Genomic DNA, 12,645 nt, shown 5'->3' with positions numbered 1-12,645 from the left:
TGTCTTACAAAAGGAAGCTTAGAGTCATACTGGAACAAACCAGAAATCCTAAATATGGGATTCGGGGATTCAGGCAGAATAGCGAGCCAAAGGGGGTTGTCAGATGTGGTTGGTTCATGCATGCTATAGTTCAAGCAAATTTCACTAAATAATTTTCCTCTGCTGGTGTCTTTCTCCAAAAGTTATCTCAAAGACACTGTCTGGTTTCTGACAACACGTTTGTGACTCTGAACAAGATATTTAACCTTTTGCCTCTTTACTTTTCTTATGTTCATTATAATTTTTTTGAGGATGAATAATGCATTATATTAAAGATGCTGCTGAATATTAAATGGTCATCTTTCTGTTAATTTTAGCACAAGGGAGAGCAGCAATGTCAGTTTTGGATTTTTAGAAATGCATGCAGTTATTTTAAGATAGTATTAAAATTGGTTTATGAATTCTGGGTGGATATCAACTGGTGGTATGGAATTTCTTCTCAGAGGTCTACTGGATAATGAAAAGAAGTCATCCACAGAATTAATATTTAGCTGGAAGGAATTTGTAAGATAGAAAATACAAATGGACATAATTGAGTCTCAAAAGAAGGAAAGGGCACTAAAATTAACCTATTTTAACTTTAATTTTGTTTTTTTTTTACTTTTAAACAGATTTATTGAGGTGTAATTGATATGCAGTAAACTACATATATTTGAACTATATAATTTGATAAGTTTTGATATATATAAACTGTCATTAAACCTTTACCACAATCAACACAAGGGAAGCACACTCCCAATTTTAATTTTATTTTGTTTATTCATTTGGTTGACATTGTCTTGTATTTTTTCCTTCTCAGCTTTGACCTTGTAGCCATTGGTGGCATTTCTGTCATCTTAATCTTTGACCGTTCACCATTCCTGTCTGAAAAGAGGACCCTCTGGTTGCCTTGGAATCAGTTTGTTGTGGTAGAGAAAGTAATCATGCAGAGAGTTGTTCCAGATCCACCATCCTGTGATATCTCCAACTTTGTGAGCCCAAACCCTATAGTTCTTCCTTCGCCACTAACATCATTTGGAGGGTCCTGTCCAGAAAGGGGAACAATTGTTCCTGAGCTACAGGTGAGTATATTGGCCTTGGATGTGTAAAGCCACAGTATCATGGAGTGGTCAACAGTATATAATTGCTTAATTCATTTTCCTTTTGTTCCTGCCAGCCCTATAACATGTGGCCCTTCATTTTTCAAGAAAGACCTCCAAATGCAGTTTCTCCAATACACATTTGCAAGGTGATTGGCCAGGGCATTAGGGTACTATCTGTGTCCATGAAATAGCAAGGTAAATTAGCTGTTATGAGAATTAAACCCTCGACTTTGACTTAATGAATACTGTACTCTAAAGAATCACTAATAGAAAAAAAAAACAAAAGTAGCTGGCTTAATAGTGATAACAGTATAATCAGTGAGCTTAGACCATTTGTGATTCTGAAATTAAAGGTTCTTAAGAAACCTAGTTTTCTTCCATTGTTCAGAATGCATCCATTGTCATAGTTTTTAGAAGTCATGACAATACTTAGTTAACTGTGTTTAGTAAAGGTAGTTTCCAAATGGGGGGTTTTTTAAAGCTCTGCTTCTGAGTGTCTAAGCTTTATAGTTAAGACATTTTTGAACCATAGTATTTTAGCATTCCTGAGAATTCTTTTTTATTGAGCATTCAGTATTGTAATTTCAATAAGCCAAATAGCCATAGTAAAACTCCCTTTCCACATTATAGAAACATTTTAATCATAGTTAAATGTGGAAGTCACTGAAATGGACTCCTAGTCTTAAAAATCTAGAAATCTGGAAGTACATTCAAAAAGGAGGTAAATTGACATTCCAAGATTGAATTGATTTTTCTTCCATCACAACATCCCCACTAGCTATTAGCAGTGCTCAGAGGATACCACTCAAGAAAGCCTCAAACACACACACACACACACACACACACACACTAGTGCTCTAAGGGAAAGGCAGTCCAAAGAATTGCCCTCTTCTGGCTTTCCCATTGCTTTGCCTTAAAAACAAACAAATAGTGACACTAATTAGTATATTAGACTAGTACACCAGTTTTTTTTTTCATGGATATCACTAGGAGATATGGAAAGTTTTCAAATTGATTTAGGATTGTATGTTTCCTTTGGGAAATTAAATACTAAGGTGGCGAGTATTATGTTATCCTTTACTATTTCATTATCTGTGAAGACATTCAGTAGATAACTCTGGTATCAAATAGCCAGTAAACGGGAAGAAAAATTGGGCAAAGAGTATCCAAGAAGGATTAGGTCCTCAGAAACATCAAAATGACCAAAAATCCTGGACAATATGAGGTGCTATGTGTTTAACAGTTCTGCTGACCATCTTACACACAACTTTGAGAAAATAAGCAAAGACAAGGTTCTGAGGCAAAAAGAAGGAGCACACAAAAATACCCATACTATCCATTGTCACTTTAAATTCCTGAAAAGGATGGATTTGTTCTTTAGCTGCTCCATTTTAAAAGACGGAAGTCATAGAACACAAGATTCAATTTTAGCTACCACTTTTGGACATTTAACTCCATCCGTAGTAATAAGCAAAGAAAAAGCAATTAAGAGTATTTTCACTCTGAGACCAATGTTTAGTATAAAATTTGAAGAGGAAGTAGTGGGAGTTATTTGCTTCTCACTCACAGGTACCAACTTAAAGAAATATGTTCCCAAGCATTGGTATACCAGGCACAAAGAAAGATTTTTTTTAAAATTTTATTTGTTCTTTTTAGTTATACATGACAGAAGAATGTATTTTGACATCTTATGCATACATGGAGTGTAACTTCCCATTGTTGTGGTTGTACAAAAAAATGTTTGATTAAAAAAAGTTTACTTCAGAGACATAACAGAGTTCCAAAATAAATAAATAAATTTGATGACATCAATAAAGATTAATTCTAGGGATACTACAATCTCTGTCACAAAATATCACTTGCTGGGCCTGCTTCTGGAGTCTTTCCTCTTAGAGAGCCTAGCCTGAGTAAGGATTATGACAATGGGTTTGTAATATTTGACTTAACACCAAACAAGAGTTTGAGTATGTATATGTAAGTAAAGAGACTCTTTAATGGAACTCATAGCACTGAATTGCTTGAAATTCGGCAGTATGATCTTTTCCAATTCCTACCAAGCAATTTTTGGAACACTGTCAAAATTTCAAAAAACTGAAATTGTTCTTTACATAGTCTTCCCTGGAAGGAGAAAAGTGAGAGCAGTCCCTAAGTTTAGCTGGATGTCTTTTCCCATGTAGATTTGGTACAAAATTTGAAACCATGGTCACATGATCTGGGAAAAAGTGGCTTGCCATCCATGGATCCCATTAGGCTCTCTCTCTTAGCATGTTTCAGATAACAAAGCATGCAACATCTTCATCCACCTGTGAACATTCATTAAAGCCAACTGGACATTTTTTTTTTTTCTTTCAGGTTGTACAGGAAGAAATCCCCATTCCTTCCAGTTTTGTGAGGCTAAGTTACCTGAGCAGCCGAACTCCTGGGTATAAAACCCTGCTACGGATCCTTCTGACACATTCAACAATTCCTGTGGGGATGATTAAAGTACACCTCACAGTGGCTGTAGAAGGGAGACTCACACAGAAGTGGTTCCCTGCTGCAATTAATCTTGTCTACACATTTGCCTGGAATAAGACTGACATCTATGGACAGAAGGTTTGGGGCCTGGCAGAAGCTTTGGGTATGTTGAACTTATTCTAATGTAAATAGCAGTGTTATGCTCATAACAGAAAATACTAGTTGCATATTAATTTGTATTTGGAATAATTATTGATTTTCTTCTTTTTAAATTATCTAAGACTCTTTTTATTTAAATACTCCCTTTGGGCCTGTTTAGTGTTCCCTTTTGATACATTTTTACTTCAAAATGATTTTAGTTCCCTTTTCATGGTGGCTACAAACTGTGGAATCACACAATTTCTGACTTGTAACTGTCTCTAGAGCTGAATGTTGCCTTCTAACTGTGACCTTTGGTGTGGCGTTCTTTAGGCCATGTTTTTAGATTTGACATTTAGACTGTCATTTCCACTTAGAAACTACAAAATTCTAACTTATAGGCATCTTCACATATTATCTTTTATGTTGAAGATGGTAGACTCCATTAACTTGTTACTTCAATAGGTTAAATAAAAAATCATCCTGCCTTTCTTTTCCTTTTGATTTTCTGTAATCTCAAGACTTCAAAACCTAGAATCTTATAGATAGCAGGGATCTTAACAGGTCCTTTGGGCCCACAGGTTTTAGATATTTAATTCTCTCAAACAAATGACATTTTTATAAAAATGAGTCTGAAACAGATTTGCCAGTTTTTTTTATATTGCTAAATAAGACTATTTTTTAAATGAAGAAACCTCACTATGATCTACTGTGTCCTATGACTTCTGTAATTTCATAAAGGAAGGATATCTTAACACTAAAAACAAAGCAAAACAGTCTGTTTTAAGAAATGATGGTAGCAATCTAACACTGACACAGAGAGAGGCAGAAAGGTTGACACCAAAGTGTTTATTTCTTTTACTCTGTAGAAGGCAGTCAAAACTTCCTGAAGACTGGATACAGGTCTGTGGACCTGCAGTTGGGAGCCATTGATCCTCGTACCTTCAGGCAGTAACTCATGGAAACCACCCTTGGACAGATGATAAGCCTATTTTAAAGCTCTCCAGAGGAGCTGTTTTCACATCTTCCCTTGGAAGTGTCTATCATGATACAACTCCCATATAACTGACCTATATTTCCTAGAGTACAGTGTGTCAATTTCCTCTCTGTTTCAGAGGAAAATATGGAGAGACAAAAAAAGACAGGTGATCTTTCTCTGCCTTGAAAACCTTCATATATTTAAATAACTTATCTCTCTTGGACTTTATTGGATTGCAGGGAACATGGACAGGTTCAGATTTCCTCACTTAATGGAGAGTTAATGTAAATACACAAGGAAAAGTAAGAAATATCAACAGCAGCTTCCCAGGCAAATGTCTAGAATTATAGCCTTGTTCAGGATACATTGTTCTTCTAGTAGACCAGCAGCTGCTCTGTCATCTCAGTAACAGTTCTAGTTGTCCCTTCTATAGTAAAAGTCTACTGCTTTCCTGGGTAGTTACTCAGTCATATGATGGCTCATCTCTTCTGCCATACAACTACCCCTTTTTTTCTCTCAGCTCTTCACTGAGTTAAGTTAGCTGATGTGCTCTTACATTCAGATTCTTCTTAGAGAGAATATGACAGTGTGTCACCATACAGCGTGGAATAACTCTGTAAGGCAGAACTCTACCATTAAACCAACTACCAATGAGGTTGCAGGCCACCCAACAGAGCCCTGTTTAGTCCCTATGCAAGTAAATGTAATAGTTAAGAGAACAACTTGGGAACTAAGCTTCATCCCAGGGTTCAAATATCCCCTTCTCTACTTACTAGCTGTGTAACATTAGGAAAATTGCCTCAACTCTGAAGTGCCACATTTTATCCACTCTAAGATGGGTATCATAAAGATAATGCTACTCATAATACCATTATTATATGACAATTAGATGACTAATTTAAAGTACCTGGCATCTTGTAAGCACTCAACAGATGTTGGCTGCTAGTATTGTCTTCATCAATGTTGCTATGGCCAGGGTATTGCAATAACATGATACAAGGCATGGAGCCTATGCAAGTGTTTTTTTAGCTCACTTGCTGTGTGAAGATGGCCACTGATATAGTGGCAGGCAATCTGTGCTACTCATTCCCTGTTTCCCCTCTGCACTGCCTCGCAACACACACACACACACAGCTGTTATTTACTCCTTCCCGGGTGCTGAGATGTTGGCTTCTATGCACTACATTGTCTGGATGCCTTTGCTCTCTGACTTTCCATATGATTTGGTCAATGGGTGGCACCATCTGGATTCTGCAGAGTAGAAGAGCAAAGTCAGGGTATTTATCTTTTCTCCTGCTTTAATGTACTTCTGCCATTGATGACATTAGCAGACAGCAGCTCATACTGTACATCTCCATGCTCTCTTAATTCTTCTATACCATCATCCCTCCTCTTGCTCTTGCAAGCACAGAAGACCTCCCAGTATTGCCAGTTCCCTGGTAGGTCTCCAACCCTTGTGGATTCCCTTAACTGTGCCCACACCTTCATTCAAAATCTGTGCAGCAGATACTGATATGGGACTCTAACTGATGTACATTCAGCCTCATGTTCTCCTTTCCAGGATATTATTTTGTAGCATTTGCTTCACTAGGCAGAATAATCCCAATTCCTCTCAGTTCTCCTCTATAAGTCTTTGTCTTCTAATTCTTTATGAGCCTCCTTAGAACCTTTCTGGCATGGGGGATTTGTTTTTGTTTCATTTACTTTTTTTCTTAAGTTATAACACAAAGTTACCCAATGTCCTTGTGAAAAGTTGAGTAGTACCATATCTAGCAGTCATTTCTTGCTAAAGCTTACATAAATGCAATGGAACTTTTTTATATAATAGCTTTATTGAGATATAATTTGCATACCACAAAGTTCACCTATTTAATGTGTACAATTTGGTATGATTCACAAGGTTGTACAACCATCACCAATATCTGATTCCAGAACATTTTCTCCACCACTCTACAGAGTAACCCCATACATATTAGCAGTTACTCCTTTGCCACCCCTCAGCCCTAGAATCTACTAATCTCCTTTCTATCTTTATAGATTTACCTATTCTGGATTTCCTAAACAAACAGTATCATAATATATGGGGTATATTTGTGTGTATCTCGCTTCTTTCACTTGACTAAGCATTCCCAAGGCTTATCCATCTGATAGCATATTCTATATTTCATTCTTTTTTGAGATTGAACAACAACTGTTTTGTATGGATGTGCCATTTGTTTGCCCATTTATCAACTCTTGGACATTGAGACTTTTTTTTAACCTTTTGGCTATTTTGAATAGTGCTACCACAAACATTTGTATCAAAGTATTTATTTCAGGGACTGGGGCTGTGGCTCAGTGGTAGAGCACTTGCCTAACATGTGTGAGGCACTGGATTCAATTCTTAGCACAGCATATAAATGAATGAACAAAATAAAGGCCCATCAATGTCTAAAAAATTTTTTTAAAAAGTATTTATTTCAATACCTATTTTCAGTTCTTTGGAGTATATATTTAGAAGTGAAACTACTGGGTTATATGGTAATTCTATGTTTAAATTACTGAAGAACTACCAAACTGTTTTCCCAAAGTGGCTGCACTCTTTAATCAACCTCACTTTATACATAAGTTGTATTACATCTCTTATAAATACCTCCAGTGCTAAAGATTCTAAATCTTCCTCCTTATTCTAGATAACCACCCTCAATGACTTAGTCTCTAATATGTCTATGGATAGTTGAGTAAACTTCTAAACTACAGACATAAACAAAGACTTTCTGGTATGGACATGGGATAGTGAAAACTCCATTCCTATTGTTTGCCTATGGGTGTTCATTTACTTCTTATTTCTAAAATTGTGTTCCTGCTCAAAATGTTCTCAAGCATTCTGACTATAAAATGGCCTTGATTAAAATGTTAAAATATATGTTGCTGGTTTTCTTTTTAAAGCTAATAACAGTAATAAAAGCAAAATATAATGGACCCACTCAGAAATAGCCAAAGCAGGAGTTTAAAATGTTTTTCTATACACTTGATAGACATATTTTTAGGGTAGAAAAAGAAAACTGGCAAAGTTCCCGAGTAAAACAGACAAAATAATTGCACAAGTACTACCTAGGCTGAAATATAGATTATTTGCCTTGTAGAAAATGTCCCTGGTACCTTAATCATGAATTAATGAATTAATGGTTAAATGGATTTTATTTACTACCTAGTCTTCATCACCATATCCATGGAGACTAAGAATTTTCTGACAATGATAAAGCATTTTGAATAGGTGGCAGGATGAATTTAGGGAAACTACCATTCTGAAGATGGCAATAGAAATTTCAAGTGATAAATAGCTAGAGACAAACGGATCAAATATGTGGCCATTAAGTTGATATCTTAATATCTATGATTGCCTCTGAACAAATAAGCAAACATGTATTTGTACTCCTCAAAATGTTTTATAGTCACTTAACTGATATAGGTAGAGATGGACTAAATTTTCCACCAGATATTAACAATGGTGCTATACATGACACTTCTCAGATTGTTTTGAATTCAAAATTTAAATATAGCTATTCAGTAGGAAAAATAGTAGCCCACTGCCCTAAAAATGTCCATCCTTGTAACCTATGAATAAGTTATGTTGCATTCCAAAAGAGAATTAAGATTGCAGATGAGCAATCTTAATTGAGCTGGAGATATAGCTTAGTGAGTTGAGTACTTACCTAGCATGTGTGAAGCCCTGGGCTCCATTCCCAATACTAAAGAAAAAGAGAACAAAACAAAAAAAAAAAAAAAAAAAAAAAAAAGATTGCAGATGAAATAAAGATTGCTAATCAGCATTAGATTTGAGATTGGAGACTATCCTAGTTTATCTGAGTAGGCCCCAAATCATCCCAAGACTCCTTTAAAGTGAAAGAGAGAGGCAGAAGAGGAGGTCAGATTTACAAGAGGATGTAACTATGGAAGAAAAGCAGAGGGATACAACACTGCTGGCTTTAAAAATAGGGGATGGGAGCCACAAAACAAGGAATGTGGGTGGCCACTAGAAACTGGAAAAGGCAAAGAAATATTTTTTTTTCTCTTAGAGACTCTGGAAAAAAAAAAAACCCAGCCCTACTGACATCTTCATTTTTGCTTTTTTTTTGTGTGTGTGGACACAATACCTTTATTTTGTTTGTTTATTTTTATGTGGTGCTAAGGATTGAAGCTAGTGCCTCACACATGCTAGGCAAGTGCTCTACCACTGAGCTACAGCCCTGGCCCTTGATTTTTGCTTATTGACACCCCTTTGAAACTTCTGACCTCCTCAGCTTAAGATAGTGTGAAGCCTTTCAGCAGCAACAGGAAACTAATACAAACATCAACTTAATCCCAGTTACAGCAAGGATTTTGGTTAAGATTATGGTAGAAAAGTTTCCACTATTCTTTTTTCTCATAACATTTAAATATGAATCTTGACCCATCCATTTCTAGGTGATGGACAAAGAGGGGTTCAAATTTAAATAAGCTGAATTTGAAATGATGGTGAATATCTAAGTTGAAATGTCTGTTTAGTTTGAAATGTGGGAATATTGTTTCCCACATAGTTCAGCTGTGGAGAATTGGTGCGATCTATAAGGACTAGAATGTCACAAAAGAAGAATAAAGTGTTGAAGGACAGCCAAAATGAGAAAAGGAGTGCTTGAGATACTAGAATATCCCATCATTTTTTGTACTGAAACAGACTATGCAATTGGGATATTACCAGAGTGAATAAATTATCAACAGGGGTTGTGTGAACTCCTTCCATGGTAAAGTATCAATGGCAACTGATAAGATTGATTAATTCAAGTACAATATTGATCAAGTAGAAGAAGAGTAAAATCACCCCAGGGTTCCAGTACAAAAGCCACAATCACTAGTTCATCCAGCTTAAAGATTTTGTTGTCTAATACACAAATGAGGCTCCCCTGCTAAAAACTCCATGTGAGCATTTAAAATCATTTGGCCTTAGTGTTTTATTCTGTGGCTCTAAATAAGGTACAGTGTCTGGAAATCATTGTATTTTATTTAGTTTCTTTCCCAACTCTGCTGCTTGCAAAACAATGTAAAAAATCATTATTTTTAAGTTCATGGTGCTGTTAAAATTCTAGAGATGGCTTATTTAATTTGACAAACTGGCTTGTTCAGGGCCTCTGATCTGCATCCATTATGTGAATTTTGTCAAAATAATTCCCTATGTCCGCCTGTGTCTGCATACATTATCAATGTGTAATAATGCATTCTGCCTGGTCTTCATTTTAATTAAATTAAATTGCAGTGGTTTGGAGTCTTGGAAGTTCAGGAAATCAGCCATTCGCCTTTAGTAGCACTGCTATAAACAATTCTATTTTTCTTCAAGGTTATTGGCAACAACAATTGCATAATTATTTAGTACAGTAGTTTGGCAAGAAGAGTGGTGTTTCTGGGAGAACTAGACTTCCTAAAGGTTCACAACACATAGGAGTCTGTCTAAATCGTGTTAGAGAGAAACAGGGGAACATTAATAGTAATAGGTGCTAAGCTACGGTTGCTTTGTGCACACAAAACATTCCTGAGAATGATGTTTTAGTGTTCATAAATTTCCCTTCAGTAAAACCTAAGCAGGCTGGGCAGCCACAAAAATAGCATCCATTGAATATTTTAATAATAAATGGGTAGTGCTTTACAATTTGCAAAGTACTTTCACATACATTATCTCACATCAATCCGTATAACATTCCTGCCTTGTAGGCATGGCAGGATTAATATGGTCTTCATTTTACAGAGGGGAAAACTGAGGTTCAGAAAGAGCAAGTGACATGCTTCAAGTCTTAAACAGAACAGGGATTTCAAGTCAAGTCTCTCATGCCTTTTACTACTGCTTCTCCTCACCAAAGTGACCAACCCACCTTATCAAATACTCAATTCAACACCCCAGTGGCTTTCTGTCAGTGAAGCTAGCAGAGAAAATAATCTTTCATCACTTTTCTTCACTCACAAATTCATAATTGTTAGCTGAGAGCGGGGCTATTTTATTCACTCAACTTTATAGGCACAGGACCAAGGATATGAGTATTTCAAGGACCTACTAAATGTTTGCAACCTAAAAAACAAATTTATTGGTACCAAAATATAAAAGGAAAACTAGAAAACCAATGTTAATAAATGGTAAGTGTGCAAAATTGAATATTATGTCAGGTTGATAACTGCAACTCAGTTTTCATACTTACATAAGAAATATGTTTAATGTGAGATGTGAGTTGTATCCTTTTAACATTTCTGATAAGTTATACTAGGACCTCCAAAAGCCTGGGCCCTGCTAACATTTTCAAACGGGCCTGACAAATACTGATAAACAAGTGGTCTCTGCCCATTTCAAACTGCAGTTCACACTCATTAGTAGATTGTGAAACCTATTTATTGAGTCAGCTAGCATTTTTTTACATAATGGAATAGAATGTAATGGAACAAAAATGAACAGAACAGAATAGAATGGAAAATATCTGAAAGTGCTTCTATCAAGAGAGTATTGTTTTGGAAAACATTGTTTAATTGTCCATGTATATACTGGACCACAATTAACAAATTGTGTTTCTTATCATGACTTTCTTTTTTTATTGGTTGTTCAAAACATTACAAAGTTCTTGACATATCATATTTCATACATTAGATTCAAGTGGGTTATGAGCTCCCATTTTTACCACGTATACAGATTGCAGATTCACATTGGTTACACATCCACGTTTATACATACTGCCATACTAGTGTCTGTTGTATTAGACATGAAACATTGAAAGCCATTGGTAAGTTGATAGAGCCAAGAGAAAAAATTAAATGATTTATCAAACCATATAACTTATTTTCACTTCAGCATCGAAGTCCCTTCCATTATGTATTATGGAGATAACCCTTCAGGATTGGGTAACCATATCTTATCATTCAAACCAGATATTTTTTGAGAGTAAATGGAGATGCTGTTAACTCAACAAGACAACATCATGTCGAATCATTTAGTAGCAGCACTATTCTTTCTTCTATAACACTGCATCCCTTTCATCAATCACATCATTTCTAAATATAGCCAGTCCATTTTTGAAGTGAGCTTATTTCCTAAACCCCTATCCAAAGAAAAATGCCTAAATACTGCTAGAGGGCAGTGATCTTTTGTTTTATTGTTTTTATTTTTCATGGATGGAGGTAGGGTGAATTATTGTTTTTCACTTATTTTTGAAGCAGTAGAAAGAAACTGATACTCTAGCCACCCTGACTTTGTTTAAATTTCCCAAAGATACCAAGTCTCAAGACCTTCACACATGCTGCTCTTTGCCTACAGTGCTCTTCCCCAATTCATGAGTTTGACTTACAATTTTTCAACTTTACAATGGTGTAAAAGCAATATGTATTTAGTAGGATCTTTACTTTGAATTTTGATGTTTTATCTTTTCCCAGGCTACTAATACACTCCATAGCACAAAGTGTCAGAGTAATAATGCAAAGGAGATACCAAGGCATAAAACATGGAAGGACAGATTAACTGCTCCTGTGTGGCAGCACTGCAGGGTACACAGGAAAATACACTGTATATAGAGTTCAATACTATACACCATTTCAGGAATCCTGTGGGGGTTCTTGGAACATTTCCCTTGCAGGTGATGCAGTATTGCTACACTTCATGAAGTAAGCCCCTTCTCCCATAAAAAGATTTTCCCTCATCCCCCCTATCCAATCTAAATCCCTTTGTTAAGCTGTCTTATAGTACTCTACATTTTTTCCATATAACATTTATCACAATTTATTTGTATATTTGTGCATGGGTTTTTAAAAATTTTTTCCACTAGAATGTAAATTCCACCTGGGATATTGCTGTCCTACTACATCTTGATCATCCTCACATCCCCAATGCCCCACACAGTGCCTATCAATAGGAGATACTCAGTAAATATTGTACTTTTATTGAATGACTGAATAAACAAATAA

The 12,645-nt window shown here is 35.9% G+C and overlaps 1 protein-coding gene across 3 annotated transcripts in view; it reads left to right on the top strand.

The window, feature by feature from the left end:
* The window catches only part of Tenm1 (teneurin transmembrane protein 1), a 556,402-nt gene that overhangs the window by 421,973 nt on the left and 121,784 nt on the right, over positions 1-12,645 (top strand). For all 3 annotated transcript variants that reach the window (XM_027931186.3, XM_027931196.3, XM_027931177.3), the window contains exons 17-18: positions 839-1,100; positions 3,474-3,741. In XM_027931186.3, coding sequence (XP_027786987.1) covers positions 839-1,100; positions 3,474-3,741 — 530 coding nt within the window. The remainder of the gene's footprint in view (positions 1-838; positions 1,101-3,473; positions 3,742-12,645) is intronic.

Source organism: Marmota flaviventris, chromosome X, assembly GCF_047511675.1.
Source record: "Marmota flaviventris isolate mMarFla1 chromosome X, mMarFla1.hap1, whole genome shotgun sequence".
In the NCBI taxonomy this organism is placed as follows: Eukaryota; Metazoa; Chordata; class Mammalia; order Rodentia; family Sciuridae; genus Marmota; species Marmota flaviventris.
Note: the sequence above shows the minus strand (reverse complement) of the source record. Positions and strands in the feature narration are given on the sequence as shown.